This window comes from Mytilus galloprovincialis, chromosome 1 (assembly GCF_965363235.1).
Source record: "Mytilus galloprovincialis chromosome 1, xbMytGall1.hap1.1, whole genome shotgun sequence".
NCBI classification, from domain to species: Eukaryota; Metazoa; Mollusca; class Bivalvia; order Mytilida; family Mytilidae; genus Mytilus; species Mytilus galloprovincialis.
The window spans coordinates 11,109,039-11,123,609 of record NC_134838.1 but is presented as its reverse complement, the minus strand read 5'-3'; the positions used below and the strand labels follow the sequence as shown (position 1 = coordinate 11,123,609).

General features: G+C 31.7%; 1 protein-coding gene across 1 annotated transcript in view; it reads right to left on the bottom strand.

Moving 5' to 3' along the window:
* Nucleotides 1–14,571, bottom strand: part of LOC143061858 (uncharacterized) — a 74,177-nt gene that overhangs the window by 41,976 nt on the left and 17,630 nt on the right. The window contains exons 4-13 of the mRNA XM_076233781.1: nt 11,610–11,782; nt 11,005–11,204; nt 10,259–10,609; nt 9,439–9,522; nt 8,085–8,867; nt 7,341–7,410; nt 2,041–2,306; nt 1,661–1,739; nt 948–1,204; nt 493–562 (exon numbers count right to left, since the gene is read on the bottom strand). Coding sequence (XP_076089896.1) covers nt 493–562; nt 948–1,204; nt 1,661–1,739; nt 2,041–2,306; nt 7,341–7,410; nt 8,085–8,867; nt 9,439–9,522; nt 10,259–10,609; nt 11,005–11,204; nt 11,610–11,782 — 2,333 coding nt within the window. The remainder of the gene's footprint in view (nt 1–492; nt 563–947; nt 1,205–1,660; nt 1,740–2,040; nt 2,307–7,340; nt 7,411–8,084; nt 8,868–9,438; nt 9,523–10,258; nt 10,610–11,004; nt 11,205–11,609; nt 11,783–14,571) is intronic.

The window sequence follows — 14,571 nt, the reverse complement described above, 5'->3', positions numbered from 1 at the left end:
ATAAACAAACAAGAAGCCATCAACCAATCAATCTGAACTGTGACTATGGTGAATCTAACTTTGTGCAGTTACCTCATAAAACTTACATACCTATTTTGGTTGATTTGTTGAGTTGTTTTTTCATTGGATTTACCCAAATATTTTTACACATTTAAACCAATGCCTTTTGTTATATTACATAAGCTGAAACAGCAACTTTACACTTTTTAGCAACTGAGAATGTATTTAGAATGTAACATTTATAATTCAACTTCTCTCATTATTATTAAATATGAAACAAAAAGATTAATTTGATTCCTGCAAAATAAATATTCATGTATCCTTTAAAGATTAAAAAAAAACTCTGAAAATCAAAAGGCAGACTTGATAAGGATATTTTTTAAATCAACATACATTTTCCTTGTAACTACAAATGAAGATATTATTTTTTAAATATCTAATTATAAACTTCTAAAGAAAAGTATGGGACCTTAATTTTGAATCAAACCTCACCCTTTATCTGTTAGATACTTTTCTTGTCTTACAATCTGGACAAAACAGTCTTTACATCCAGTGTAATATCCTGTAGATAAATAAAATCACATTTAATTAAAGTCCATGAAATATTGTGTATTCATTATCATTTGTCGGGTTCACATTTTTGTTGGTTTCTTTTAAAAGTAAATGTGAATCATGAATTCTAGTGTGTCACAATATAAATTTCCAAGGCATGCACACAAAAACTGTTAAAACCTATATTCAAAAACTTGTTGAATTTTTTTTTGTGAATCGACAGCATTTTCTGCAATTCAAATATTTAACAAATTATGACTATACATTTATTGGAGATGTTAAAGCTGACTTTATGTAAAGGACATGGCATAAAAGAAACATCCAGTTGCTACCTAGGGTTGTGGTACAGTAAAACTGACTATAAGTAAAGTACATTCAATAACTAAGTTGCGAACCTGGGAATGTTGTGAACCAAGTATTTTCTATTGCAGCCTTAAAGTCCTTCTCATCTTCAGGTCTCACTTTACCATCAATATAAAGTGTATAGTGGAACCTGTATCTAAGTGTTTTAAGTCCTCTGTAAACAACAGTATGTATACCAGCTGCTTTAAAAGCCTCTGTATAATTATCTGATGAAACATCACTGTAGTTTGTAGGGAGAACTACTGCACCAAAGATCTCAATGTAGTAGGTGATTTCTGTTATTTCCAACCTGTTAATAAGATTAACTTGTCATTAGTTTGCATAATAATAAGCAACTGTATAAGGTTAGTTTGGTCATAGACAGATGTATCCTTTTTTCTTATCAAATGTAACTGTCTTGAATAAAGACTTATAGAGCATAAAATTTTATTTGTCAAGGTTGCATACCTATAAAAACTTTAACCTGATGGATAAAGAGATGGACATAGAAACTAATGAATGTACAGACCACAAGGCAATGTGACTCCCCCTAATATCATAGGTGTACAGCATGTAAAAATATATCTTGAAAAATTGCTTATGTTCGAGGACAATGATGAAAAATATGAATATTTTCCATAATAACAGAGGCACAACTTAAATACATCTGTTTAATATAAAGTTCCAGATTAAAATATTGTTAAGTATAACTATAATGCCATCCCTTAATCATTAGAGCATGGTCTTGTCAGTATAATATATTTACCCATCATCTCCAACATATTCTTCTCTCATTCTAATAACAGCTCTGGTTTCTTTAGTAACTTCACATTTCCCATTACTCTCTAAAATAATAAAATTCCTTGAATTCATCATTAAATGATACTTTATCAAATGTAAAAGTAAGCAGCAGACTCTTAATAATTAATATAAAAACTTTTGTAATTTGTTGTACTAATACTGTTCTGGAAATGGCACCTTGGATATTAAATCATAAGTTGTCATTTAAAGTATAACTGTATAATGCAGCTATTGAAACTATCCAGAAAATAGTTACTCTTCTAGAAACAAGTCTGTTTAGATGGTTAGATAGATTTAAACCATTTGAAAATCTTAATTCAATACCAGATGATCTACCATTCTTACCACAAGTATTGTTATGAGCTGACACAATAGCCTCCTCCATGTGTTTTATCTGACTTTCAACTGGCCCTGGACCCTTTACATAAAACTTTAGACTATCTTTCAATTGAAAGAAAGGCCCTGATCCTGTATACAGTAATATTTGGTTTGTACTGTACTGGATCTTAAGCTGTTGTATTAAAGTGTTGTCATTGGGTCGTCTTGCTGATACAGTGTTTATAACAGATGATTTTACTTTCACTTTATATCTAATGACTGTAACTGGCAATCTACAAAATATAAGCATGTAAAAATTTGATTTCAGAATAAAAGATTGGACATCATATATGAAAACATTTTAAAATTATTCCAATTCTATTATCACTAATATTCCAACACTGAAATTACAGGCTCCTGGCTATGGTTTCACAAAGATTCGTACGACTTACGTTTACGATTAAACTTACGTTAAGCGTAAGATTTTACCTACGAGTGTTTCACAAAGGTGATCGCAAACGTAACGTAAACGTAACGTAGACTTACGATTTTAATGGAAAAGGGGTGCTCTCTTTGACAGCCGCGTTCATGTCTATAAAAAGAATAGTTCTTTCAAAACCAGGAAGAACATTCATACCATCGTATTTTGAAATAGTAATTCATTTGGGTCATGCTTTTTTTTTATTTGTGTATATGTAAAGGACGAATCGTAATTAAATCCTGCTGATGCACACCCCTTTGTCTCAATTTCTTTACGATTGCGCTTTGATCGTGAATTCAGTGTTACTCTAAAATGAGTTATCAAGAACATAACAGGGTTGTGGTTTTCTTGTAATATGTATTATTTAATTTGTTAAATAATTTTTCTATAATCTTTTAAGACTTTATAAATTTTGCTCATTATTCTCTATTCTGCACGTTATTCGCTATCCTTATTATAATTTGGCTTTTTTCTCGTTTTTTTAATTTTTATTATCCATTTTCTTTAATGTTAGCCCCTTATTTCTCTATTCTATAAACTCCATTTAGACCTTCATATATTTTTTATCCTAATAATAATTTCAGGACCAGTCAGCAATTTGTTTCCAATCATTAATGTTGAATTAATAAATCGATGCATTAACAAGAACCGGTTTATGCATATGTATCCATATCCAATCCCTGCTCGCACTTCTAAAACCAATAATTTAACATCACACACACTTGAAACAGACATTTCATTGAACACTGATTACTAGTATGGAAATCTTGGTAAAACCACAAGTTGCGCTAAGGGTCGGGTGTTTTTTTCAGACCCGTCGCCATTTTCATTTAATTTTTCATGTTATAACTGTCGGAAATCATGACACCTTTGTATTTGTTGCATATACAATTAAAACTGGAAATGTTATTTTGTTCGTAACATGTATAATGGGGATGATAAAGGTGAATAGAACATTTATACATCAATATGGTACGGGAACAATGACATAGTCCCTAGTGTGGACTGTGTGTTGGTTGCCATTTATTTTTATACTCCTTCCAAATTTATTTCTTCATGTTTTATGCCTCAAATAGCAATTACACTGTAAACAAAAATTAAGTCCTGAAGTAAAGAAGAGATTTTGTTCAGCTGAAAAAGGTTTAAAATTAGCATTTCGGAAGCTGCGAAAAGTTTTCAAGACCCCCTTAACATAAAATTGTCCATATTTGGGGTAAGAGTCGATGAAGTTTCTATAGTTTTGATATAATTTGTCTCAAACATAGTAAAACACACTGTAAATTATAATTGAGAAAGCGCAGGGGTCAATTATTTAATTTTCATTTATTTTCTAAAAGAAATACTTTACGAAATAACTGTGTTCTCGGACCATATGCTCTTTAAGTATTACACACACTTAAGCTAGTGCAAACTTTTTAGCAATTGTTTTTATATTCTAATTTGAGCATTTTCGAATTATACGGATGCTAGCAGATACATGTGGTAAATATACTAAACTAGAAGAAAACTGTCAAAGATAGAGAAACGTGGCGTTAAACATCAGCAATAAATCAATATCAATACTAACTATATCATAAAGATCATCGACAATCTTTTGTGGAATACGAGATATATCATTTGTTGTATTGAGAACTATTTCATCATTATATTTGTCTTATAATCCCATACATCTTCGCCATATATTAATTCTTTTAAAAAATGATAATTACGCATTTTGTCTCGGTCAAGGATTTTTATAGTAAGTAAATCCTTGTATACAGGTGGAGACCTTCAAAAGTTTTGTTCATACATGACGAGTGTACTTTAATTTGTACTTTAACACTTATGTCGTAACATTTGTCGAATGTGAGCAACTATAGATTATAATAAATAATTTAATTTCCTCATAGACGACAATGATAGCCTTTTTCGAGATACAGACTAGAAAGTTGATTATTTTAACGAAAACTTGTTATAATTACAGATATAATATTCGGAGAGTATTTTTTAGTCTAAAAAAATGTAGGTTGTCGTTGCTTTCCTTAACGTAATGTGTATACTTATCTCCCATGCATGGGGGGAGAATGGCTATATATCACCGGTATAAAAAAAAAACACACACACAGACCCACACACGTCCTGCGTTTTTCTGGTCACGCATTGTCTTTCACAAACGAGATAAAACGTTACCCAATCTTTCACTGTCAATTTTTATAAAAAATCAACAAAATTCAGTGTTTTTAAAGACACAATAAACGGTTTCAAGGGAAAACAACTTTTATTTCATTGTTTAATCGGTCACACTAAAGATTCAGTTTCAAGTATATAACTATATTTTGAAATGTAGTCATTATAGGCTCAAAATGTGTTCATATTTAAATAAATCCCATAGACCTGTGTTGCGCCTTTTGTTTTTTCTCCTAAAGTACTGCATATTTTATTTATCCAATTGCACAGTGTCATTGAGAAAGTTTATTATTACAGACATATTTTTTTCCCGAATTTATTCCGTATTTAGAAAAAAACAAAAGATTTTTCACAGATTTAAAAGTAAAATTTCAATTAGATACATTCACAATCCCGAACCAAAATTCTTGACCACCGTTGGGTATTCTTTCACGATCATTTCTCTCAATAATAATTCGAATGACACCCGTGATCTGTAACCGAAGTGCGAGTGGAAGGAAATCAAGGGGCTTTGTAAAATTTTGGGAATTAAGGAGGACTATCAAACTTGTATTTAATTCTTTTCAGCGGGAGGGGGAAGGGGCAATGAAATGTTTTCAAAATATTTTAGCAATTCTGTATACAATGAACACACTATTGTTTACGTGGAGATGCATACTCAAGAGACAACATACCGTGCGCTGCCTATACAATAAAAAATTGTAATATTTTGACACAGAGAAAATAATTTCGCTCAGGCTCATTTCTTAAAGTCATAAGAAACCTCAAATTAAAAAAAAAATAATGCATATGCTTTTTTTTATAACTCAATGGATAGTTTTCATTATAAAACTTATGTACATATACTTTTTTCTTAAAACAATTCTTTCAGCAAATGCCCGACATATTTTCCGTATGCAAAGTAACCTCAGTGTGACCCATCTCGTAAAAATCCGGTGATTGCAATACGCATGAATGTTCTTAAAATAAACTATTATCTGATCGTACATGTTAAACACATGCTCAATATTCATGCTTGTTGTTGATTGTTGACAAACAGGGGACAATCGCTAAACTTCAGCTTCAAAACACGAACTTTAATTAACTGCCATATTTTCACAACAACACTGACCGATTGAAAAAAAATGACGATTATACGAAATTTATGCGAAAAAAATGATAAAATCGTGCACAGAAGACTAAGTTTATGACGGTTGTATGCATTGGTTCAAAAATTGGAATACCATTATTTTTCCCCGGTCACTCGTTTATTATGACTTTAAGACCCCAAATTCTAACTTTCAACAAGATCTTGACTTCGTGGAGAGTATATTTTTCTGAAGCTGAAATGGAGTGAAGGAATTTTATTTTGTATTTGAAAGATAGTTGAATATATTTTCTTTCATCAAGGTGGGAACTTGAAAAATCAAAGAAATTCTAATGTTTCCTTCCATCCACTTTAATACTTAAAAATAAGAATCTCGTCACCTAAAAAAAATAAAATTGAAAATGAATAAATTAAACATATTTAGGATTTGAAAATTTAGGATTCCTACAATATTCTTAATTTGAAAATGAAATTTGATAAGTATATTTATAGACATAAACAATCCCATAATGGTAAAGTGAATTATCATAGTTTTCAAACCTACAATTATTAGAAAATTCCAAGCTGGTATTGAGTATGGGGTTGAAGCATACATTTTATACCTAAAAAAAACGCGAACCTGATAGAGCGCATGGCAACTGGTGTAATTAGTAAATAACATTGAAACTATGGATTCATACCAATACATTCATGTACTTATAAATGATTGTTTTCTCAATTTTTGGACTATTATTTGTCTATCAATAAAGAGCATCGTCCTCCTCTGTAGTGTATAACCACAGGACATGCATTGATAGATGAGAAAATGGGGGATTAAAGACTAGAGAGGGTCTTAATTTGGATTGTAATTAAAAAGCTTGACATATGTATTTATTGTTATCTTCATAAAGTCCGTGTAAAACATGAGTGATAAATGCTGTAGAACTAGTAAATAAGCTTTTATAATTATTTTTTTTTTTTTTTTTGCTGTACTTTAGTACACAGTTATGTACATGCACCGTGGCATGACGTACCGATCCCCTCCTTATATTGTTAGACTTAAATATAGTGCTGTGCTAGCTCACTCACTTCTATGTTTTTATGGTCAAATATTTGGACAAATGATCTGAGAAATACGATTATTTCAGAAATTTAAAGTTTCAGTTACTTATGATTGGACAATATTACATAAATACATGTATTCTAATGATCCAATGATACTTATTTTTCTTTAAGATAATGTAATGTTGTTGATTTTAACAAATTTTCGACAGGTAAAATCCCTACGATTTGACTTACGACTGCCTGTTAAGAATCGTAAGTTTACGATCAAACTTGCGATAAATTTCGATTTACGATTGTTTATGAAACGGTCAAAAACTTACGATTTGACGATCTAAGATTGTCGTACGATTCTTTGTGAAACGATAGCCTGTCCTGGGACAGGCACTTACATACAGAATGTCCACTTAAAGCATGCAAAATCCTTCATAAAAGGTATATTGATTGTGAAGGATTTTGGCCTCATTCAAGTTAATGTTATCACCTGCAACACAGCAAATATTTTTGAAAATAAAAGTTAAGTCTGCAAAAAATACCTCCAGTATAACTTACCCTTCAGCAATGGTTTCATCATAGTCTCCAATGTCTATTTCTGTGTTGTTTTTTGTTAAATTCAGCAGTCCTGGAATATCAAGTTAAAATCATTAAATAAGATACCTATAAACACCAATGTAAGTAGACGTTTAAGTAAGAAGGTATAAAAAGGGTATATTTTTGGCCATAAAGATTTTAAAAATCACAAAGTTTATAAATTTGACAAATTTGGAGATCTATTAAAAGGTGGCACCAAACACCTTTACTAAAATTAATTTGGCTCGTTTAATTTTTATAAAATTTTAGCAAAGTATTTTCTTTGACCCTTTGACAAAATTATAAAAATTTCAAAAAATTTGAACCAACCAATTTATCAGAAAAATTACACTGGTTATATAGCAGTTTGACAAACATGAATTTTCATCATTGAGAAGCTTAATATTCCCTTAACACGTTTAGCTGACTTTACAGAGTTATCTCCCTGTTGTGTTAGAGACTTCAAATTAACCATAATTGTTTTTCATTAAAATAAAAGCATTGAAATATTACAGCACATTTACACTTATATATGTATTAACACTGGTATCTCCAAATTCCAAGAAAACAAAACTAGATATGACCGGTATATTTGAATCTATGTTGAAAGTCTAAGAAAAAAAATGTTATACAGTAAGTACTAAATGAAACTAGAATTATCAATGATCTAAGTAAATGAGAGTAAAAATACAGAAAATAACGAAGAAAGTTTGAAGATTCATTTACCTTTATTTTCAATGATCCATGAGTTCAGTAGTGTATTCACCACAGTTAAACCATCTAACTCAACTGAAACCATGAGCAAGTTTAACGTAAAAGGATCTGACAAGGACACTGTAACAGGAGTTGTTGGTTTCAGTGTAGTTGGTGTTGTTGTCATTAAAGTTGTTGGTTTTTGTGTAGTTGTCAACACAGTTGTTGGCTTTGGAGTAGTTGTTGTTGGAGTTGTTGTTTTTGGTGTAGTTGGTCTTAAAGTTGTCCTCACAGTTGTTGGCCGAGTTGTAACTGTAGTAGATGCAGTAGTAGTTGTTGGGGTAGTTGTAGGCATCATTGTTGGTGGTTCTGTTGTTTGTTCTGGTGTAGTGCTAGGTTCAGAGGTAGTTGTTGGTTCAGAAGGAGTTGTTGGTTCATGTGTAGTTCTAGGTTCAGAGGTAGTAGATGGTTCTGATGTAGTTTCAGTCTGTGTGGTTGTTTCAGTCGTAGTAACAGTAGTTGTTGGAGTGGTGTTTAGTTTTGGTGTAGTTGTCTGTATGGTGGTAGGTTTAGTCGTTGGCAGAGTAGTTGTCTGTGTAGTTGTTGGTGATGTAGTAGGTTCAGTTGTTGGTATTTGCGTGGTTGGTTTTGGAGTTGAAGTTGAAGCTATCGTTGTTTGAATTGGAGTAGTATCTTCTGTAGTTGTTGATTCAATTGAAGTTGTGGTTGGTCTTTGAGTAGATTTTGTTGTTAATATGGTATGTGTTGTTGTTGCCACTGGAGTTGTTGTCTTTGTACAACTTGTACCAATGGTTCCTGCAAAAACAAAATATATTTATGACACTATGTTCTGTTAATACAGTCTAAGATGTGAAGCAGATAATTGAAGCAATAGATGTTGAAACTCTTCGAAAGTTGTACTTTTAATGAAATAAAATGTTTAAAATAAAACTGAAAATATCCCAGAAATATCAAATGTAATTAAGCTTGTCCTCAATGACTCATAATGTCTACCATTGAATTGACTGCAAATATATCAATCAAAAGTTGTGTTGCATGTTATACCGTGGATTAATTATTATTGGTTGGATAGCAGTTTTCGTTGATTTCATGGTTACAAATTTCAATGTCTAACGAAGTACAAATTTTATATTTAAATGTATGCAGACTTTGGCAAAACCACGAAATCAAATATAGACAAAAAAGAAAATGTTATTCAATCCACAAAAAAATTGGTAATCACGAAAATGAATGAATCCACAGTATTGCACAAGAATGATACATGATTTAGGAAAACCATCTGTTAAATTAAGAAAATCTTTTATGAATTTAACTAACTTGTTTGGATGTAAACTAAAATATTGGTTTTGTGAATATAATACATTACCATCATTACAACAGCAATAATAGTTTTGTTTACTCTTTCCATATCTCACACATGTTCCTTTAAAATCACATCCGTCAAAATACGCTGAAATGAAAAAAAATAAGCATTGTTCACAAACTTTACATTTTTTTAATCATATGGTATCAGATGAATTTCCAATCTTTGAAATACTGAAAATTAGTTATAGAATATCTTTTTTTTAACAAAAATGGAAACAATAATATGTATATTCTGTAATTAGAGATCCATTTATATGAGCTGTTTCCTAAAGCAGGAACATAAATTGTCATTGCCAATGAATAAGGGATTCATCTCTTCATAATATGTGAAATCTTTTATAAACACCTAAATATAACTATCAACTTATCATGTTTTGCAACGAAGCAACAAAGTTTTTCCAATCAGATACCAGTCTACAATTAGCAAAGGGAAACAACTTTTGTTAAAGATTGATATAATAGAATCAAATCAGTAATTGGTAAAAAAAAAGCTATAGAGGGGGGGGGGGGTTGAGATCTCACATAGCATGTTTAACCCTGCTGCTGCACTTTTGCTTCTGTCACAAGTCAGGAGTCTGGCCTTTTTAATTCTTGTATGTCTATTAATTTTAGTTCATTTAAATGTTTTGGGGTTTAGTGTGACGGTAATTTTCACTGAACTAGTACACAATTGTATTGAGCGACCAGTTGAGGACCACCTCTGGGTGCAGGATTGTTTTGCTGCGTTGAATACCCATTGGTGGCTATTGTCTGCTCTTTGGTCGGGTTGTTGGCTCTTTGACATATTTCCCATTTCCATGCTAAATATTATATTATCATACCTTTTTTTAAATTCAGAGGATCAACAAAACAGGTCAATTTTCCGCCATCTGCTTTATATAATGATAACTGTCCAATCATACCCGATGTACTAATTTCTCTGGTTTCTAAGGAAATCTTAGTTAAATTATGACCTTCATATAAAAGTGATGTGTCCACTTGCAAAGCTAATGCCTTACTCCAACTTGAATATGTCCCAGAAACTTTGACTGTGTTGTTTCTAAAAGAAACAGTTGCATCAATATTCAATGTATCTTTAGGTTTCGTGGCATTCAAGAAAATTTGGTAACTGTGTTGTTTATTGTCGCAGGAATACATTCCTTCCCATTCACTTGTGGAAAATTCTGTTTTATCTGAAAAGTAAAAGAAATAATTGACTTAATATCAATTCTTGAAGCATCAAAAAGATAGGCTTGTCAGGAAATGTGAGCATCAGCTAAGCATTAGTGACAAATTTGAAAGTGATGTCAGAAGTGAAATTTGACAGATTTGGGGCAAAATAAGCTGTTCCTTTTATAAATTGTTATTTGGATGGAGAGTTGTCTCTTTGGCACTCAAACCACATCTTCCTATATCTATGAAAAAGCTTTTTAAAATAAAGTTTAATTAGTTGCTATTGTACTGAAAATCACAAACGTATAAATAAAACAGTGCTTTTACTTTCTGCTTTCTAAATATTGACAGTCGCTAGAAAGTCTAAAAGCTAACACCTTACAGCAAGGTCAAATTAAACTTAAGGTCAACTTACTTGTGTATACACTGCAGTCGACATCACTGCCTGGAACCTGTTCTGTACAGTCTGTTCCCCTCCATCCAGTCAGACAGACCTTGTTTCCCTGATGATCACAAGTATAATGGCCATCACATTTATTTGTAGGAACACATTTGATGGAACAATCACCTCCATAGTACTGTGGATCACAATAAACAGACAGGGAAAATCTCAAACTGAAAAATAAAACATATATACAGACATGACAGATGCCCTTTTACTTGGGAGCTTTTTAATAACTGTCACAATAACCAATATCTTTTTTTTTATATTAACTGTCTTTTTTTTTCTTTTTTCAAAAACTATTTTTTTTAACGATTTTTGAGGATTGAAAAGGGGTTTTATATACACGGCTAAATACTGTATATATCTGTTCAAGTAAAGTACTTTTTCTGATGATTGCGGACTAATGTGTCAAAGACATATATACATGTGACTGTATATTCCAGTTTAGACTTTAGCCAAGCAATAGTTAAATAATTAAAAGGGAGAATGCTGTTTGAACAACAGGCTTCTCATGGCAAGAGCCTAAATCACTTAGGTTCCAAAGGAAAGACATGAGTTTACAGGTCTACAGTTACCTTGTAGGATTTTTACTTCTTGTACCAATAAGATTGAGATTAACTGCTGTAATGCTGGTTTGGTTGAACCCTGCCTTTGTTGAATTGTATATATTAAGGAACTGATCAATTAAGACATTCTGCTTATCATCTGTATTGGAGTCAAATACCTCAATCTTGATAGGTGCTTCTCCCTGAAAAAAAATAATTCAACATGCTTGTAATCTGTCTGTTATTTTTCAGGGATCTTGGTTGTAAACTGTAGGAGTTCATTACACTAAAAAAGTTCCTTTTTGTTATGCCTTCCAATCTGAGACATAACCATACTATAGCATAGGCATATTTAATTTCTTTTTTTTATCGTGTGATTCATTGGGAACTTATCAGATCAACTCTTTGGAAATAAAAAGAAGACAGGAACTAACAAGAAAGTGTCAAAAGTACACGGATGCCCCACTCGCACTATCATTTTCCATGTTCAATGGACCGTAAAATTGGGTAAAAAATCTAATTTGGCATTAAAATTAAAAAGATTAAACCATAGGGAACATGTGTACTAAGTTTCAAGTTGATTGGACTTCAACTTCATCAAAAACTTCCTTGACCAAAAACTTTAACCTGAAGCAGGACAAACGGACGGACGAACGAAAACAAACAGACAGACGGACCCACAGACCAGAAAACATAATGCCAATGCCCCACCTACGATAATAAAAATCCAAAAAGTGGGGAATATTGGATAGGACAAAAACTGGACCAAAGAGCAGAATATAGCATAGGTTTACGATTATGTTTAAGAAATAATTCTTTCATGCCATGCTCTATGCTCATTTTAACATGGGTAGGCATTAAATTTGTTAATATCTGAATACCTAGCGTTAGCGAGGTATTAAATGTTTACAAATTAATGCCTACCCATGTTAAAATGAGCATAGAGCATGGCATGATAGAATTATTTTGATTCTAATAAGAATATTTTGAACTTTTGTATTTCGAAGTGGACCTATAGCAGACGCTCGAAATGCCACCATTTTCATTTGATGAACAAAAACGTCTTACAAAAATCAGCAGTTTATCTATAAAAAAGAACAGAAACATTTAAACTTACTTTTAGAATGTTTTTAATTAATTTCCTAGCGAGCAACACCAACAAAAATGTCCATTTTGATCTCTGGCGTTGTTCAAAATTCATCTGACGTTGCAATTTCAATTGTGACGTCAATCACATGCAGCCTATGTTCTATTCAAATTAGAACATGGCTTTGTACGCAAAGCTTTTGAAGAACGTCATATTAGAATTGACTGCTAGGTGATTGGTCTGGTAGTGGCATTATAAAAATTATTGGTCTAAGACCAGTCAAAATAAAATAAAGGTCAGTTGAACCATGCCAGTCAGGCAAGTACAGCTAACAATTTTTCAATACAACAAATATAGTTGACCTATAGCATAAAGTATTAGAAAAACAGACCAAAACACAAAAATTCAACACTGAGCAATGAACTGTGAAAATGAGGTCAAGGTCAAATAAAACCTGTGCGACGGACATACAGATCATAAAATATTTCCATACACCAAATATAGTTGACCTATTGCATATAGTATTAGAAAAAAAGACCAAAACTAAAAACCTTCAACTTTGACCACTGAACCATGAAAATGAGGTCAAGGTCAAATGACACCTGCCAACTGCACATGTACACCTTACAATCATTTCATACACCAAATGTAGTAGACCTATTGCATACAGTATAAGAAAATTTAACTATAACCACTGAACCATGAAAATGAGATCAAGGTCAGATGACACCTGCCAGTTGTACATGTACACCTTACAGTCCTTCCAAACACCAAATATACTAGACCTATTGCTTATAGTATCTGAGATATGGACCTGACCACCAAAACTTAACCTTGTTCACTGATCCATGAAATGAGGTCTAGGTCAAGTGAAAACTGTCTGACAGGCATAGTTACCCTATTACTTATAATAAGAGAGAATTTAACATTACAAAAAATCTTAACTTTTTTTTTAAGTAGTCACTGAACCATGAAAATGAGGTCAAGGAAATTAGACATGTGACTGACGGAATCTTCGTTACATGAGGCATCTATATACAAAGTATAAAGCATCCAGGTCTTCAACCTTCTAAAATATAAAGCTTTTAAGAAGTTAGCCAACGCCACCGCCGAAGCCGCCGACTGATCACTATCCCTCTGTCGCGCTTTCTGCGACAAAAGTAGCAGGCTCAACAAAGAAAATGCAGGAAATTTGCATCTTTTTTAAATGTTTTTAAGAACATCTCTGTTTTAAAATATTTTTGTAACATAAAGGAGAGAGTTACCAAAAGTCAGGTATGGCAAAATAAACTCTGACTTTATTTCTCTTTAAAACAATGAAACATGTGTTACTGGTTTATGCAATTTTTTTGTGAAAAATAATCAATTTACTTCAAAAAGTTTAATGTACTGGTATAAAAACTTTTAGTCAGATTTTTGTAAAATGACAATGCACATTGTGTAAATATATATATGCATTTTAAATGTATACAGTTTTCAAGATAAACTGACGTCAAACTTTTCAATTTATTGCTATTTACTGAATACTTTTTGGTATATTTGATTAACCATGTAAAACAAACTTGAAGTCAGATAAGAGAGAAACAAATAATTAATTCATTCATGTGTTAGGCTCAAGTCTGTAAAAAATCAATACATGCATCTTTTTGAACATCATAAAGCTAGGTTCAATGACAGTTCATTTTAATGTTAATATATGGACATCTTGTTCTATCATATATATCTCCAAATAAACATTTTGGGATAAGTTATGAAGGACAAGGTGCGATTAAGCTGTTTAGTTTTCCATGATTTGGTCTTTTTATCAATGTCTGTATTAAAGTTGAAATTCTTTAAAACTACTAATAAATAAACGCAAATTCCTTAGGAGCCATAAAATCAAAATAAATGCATATATTTATAAAA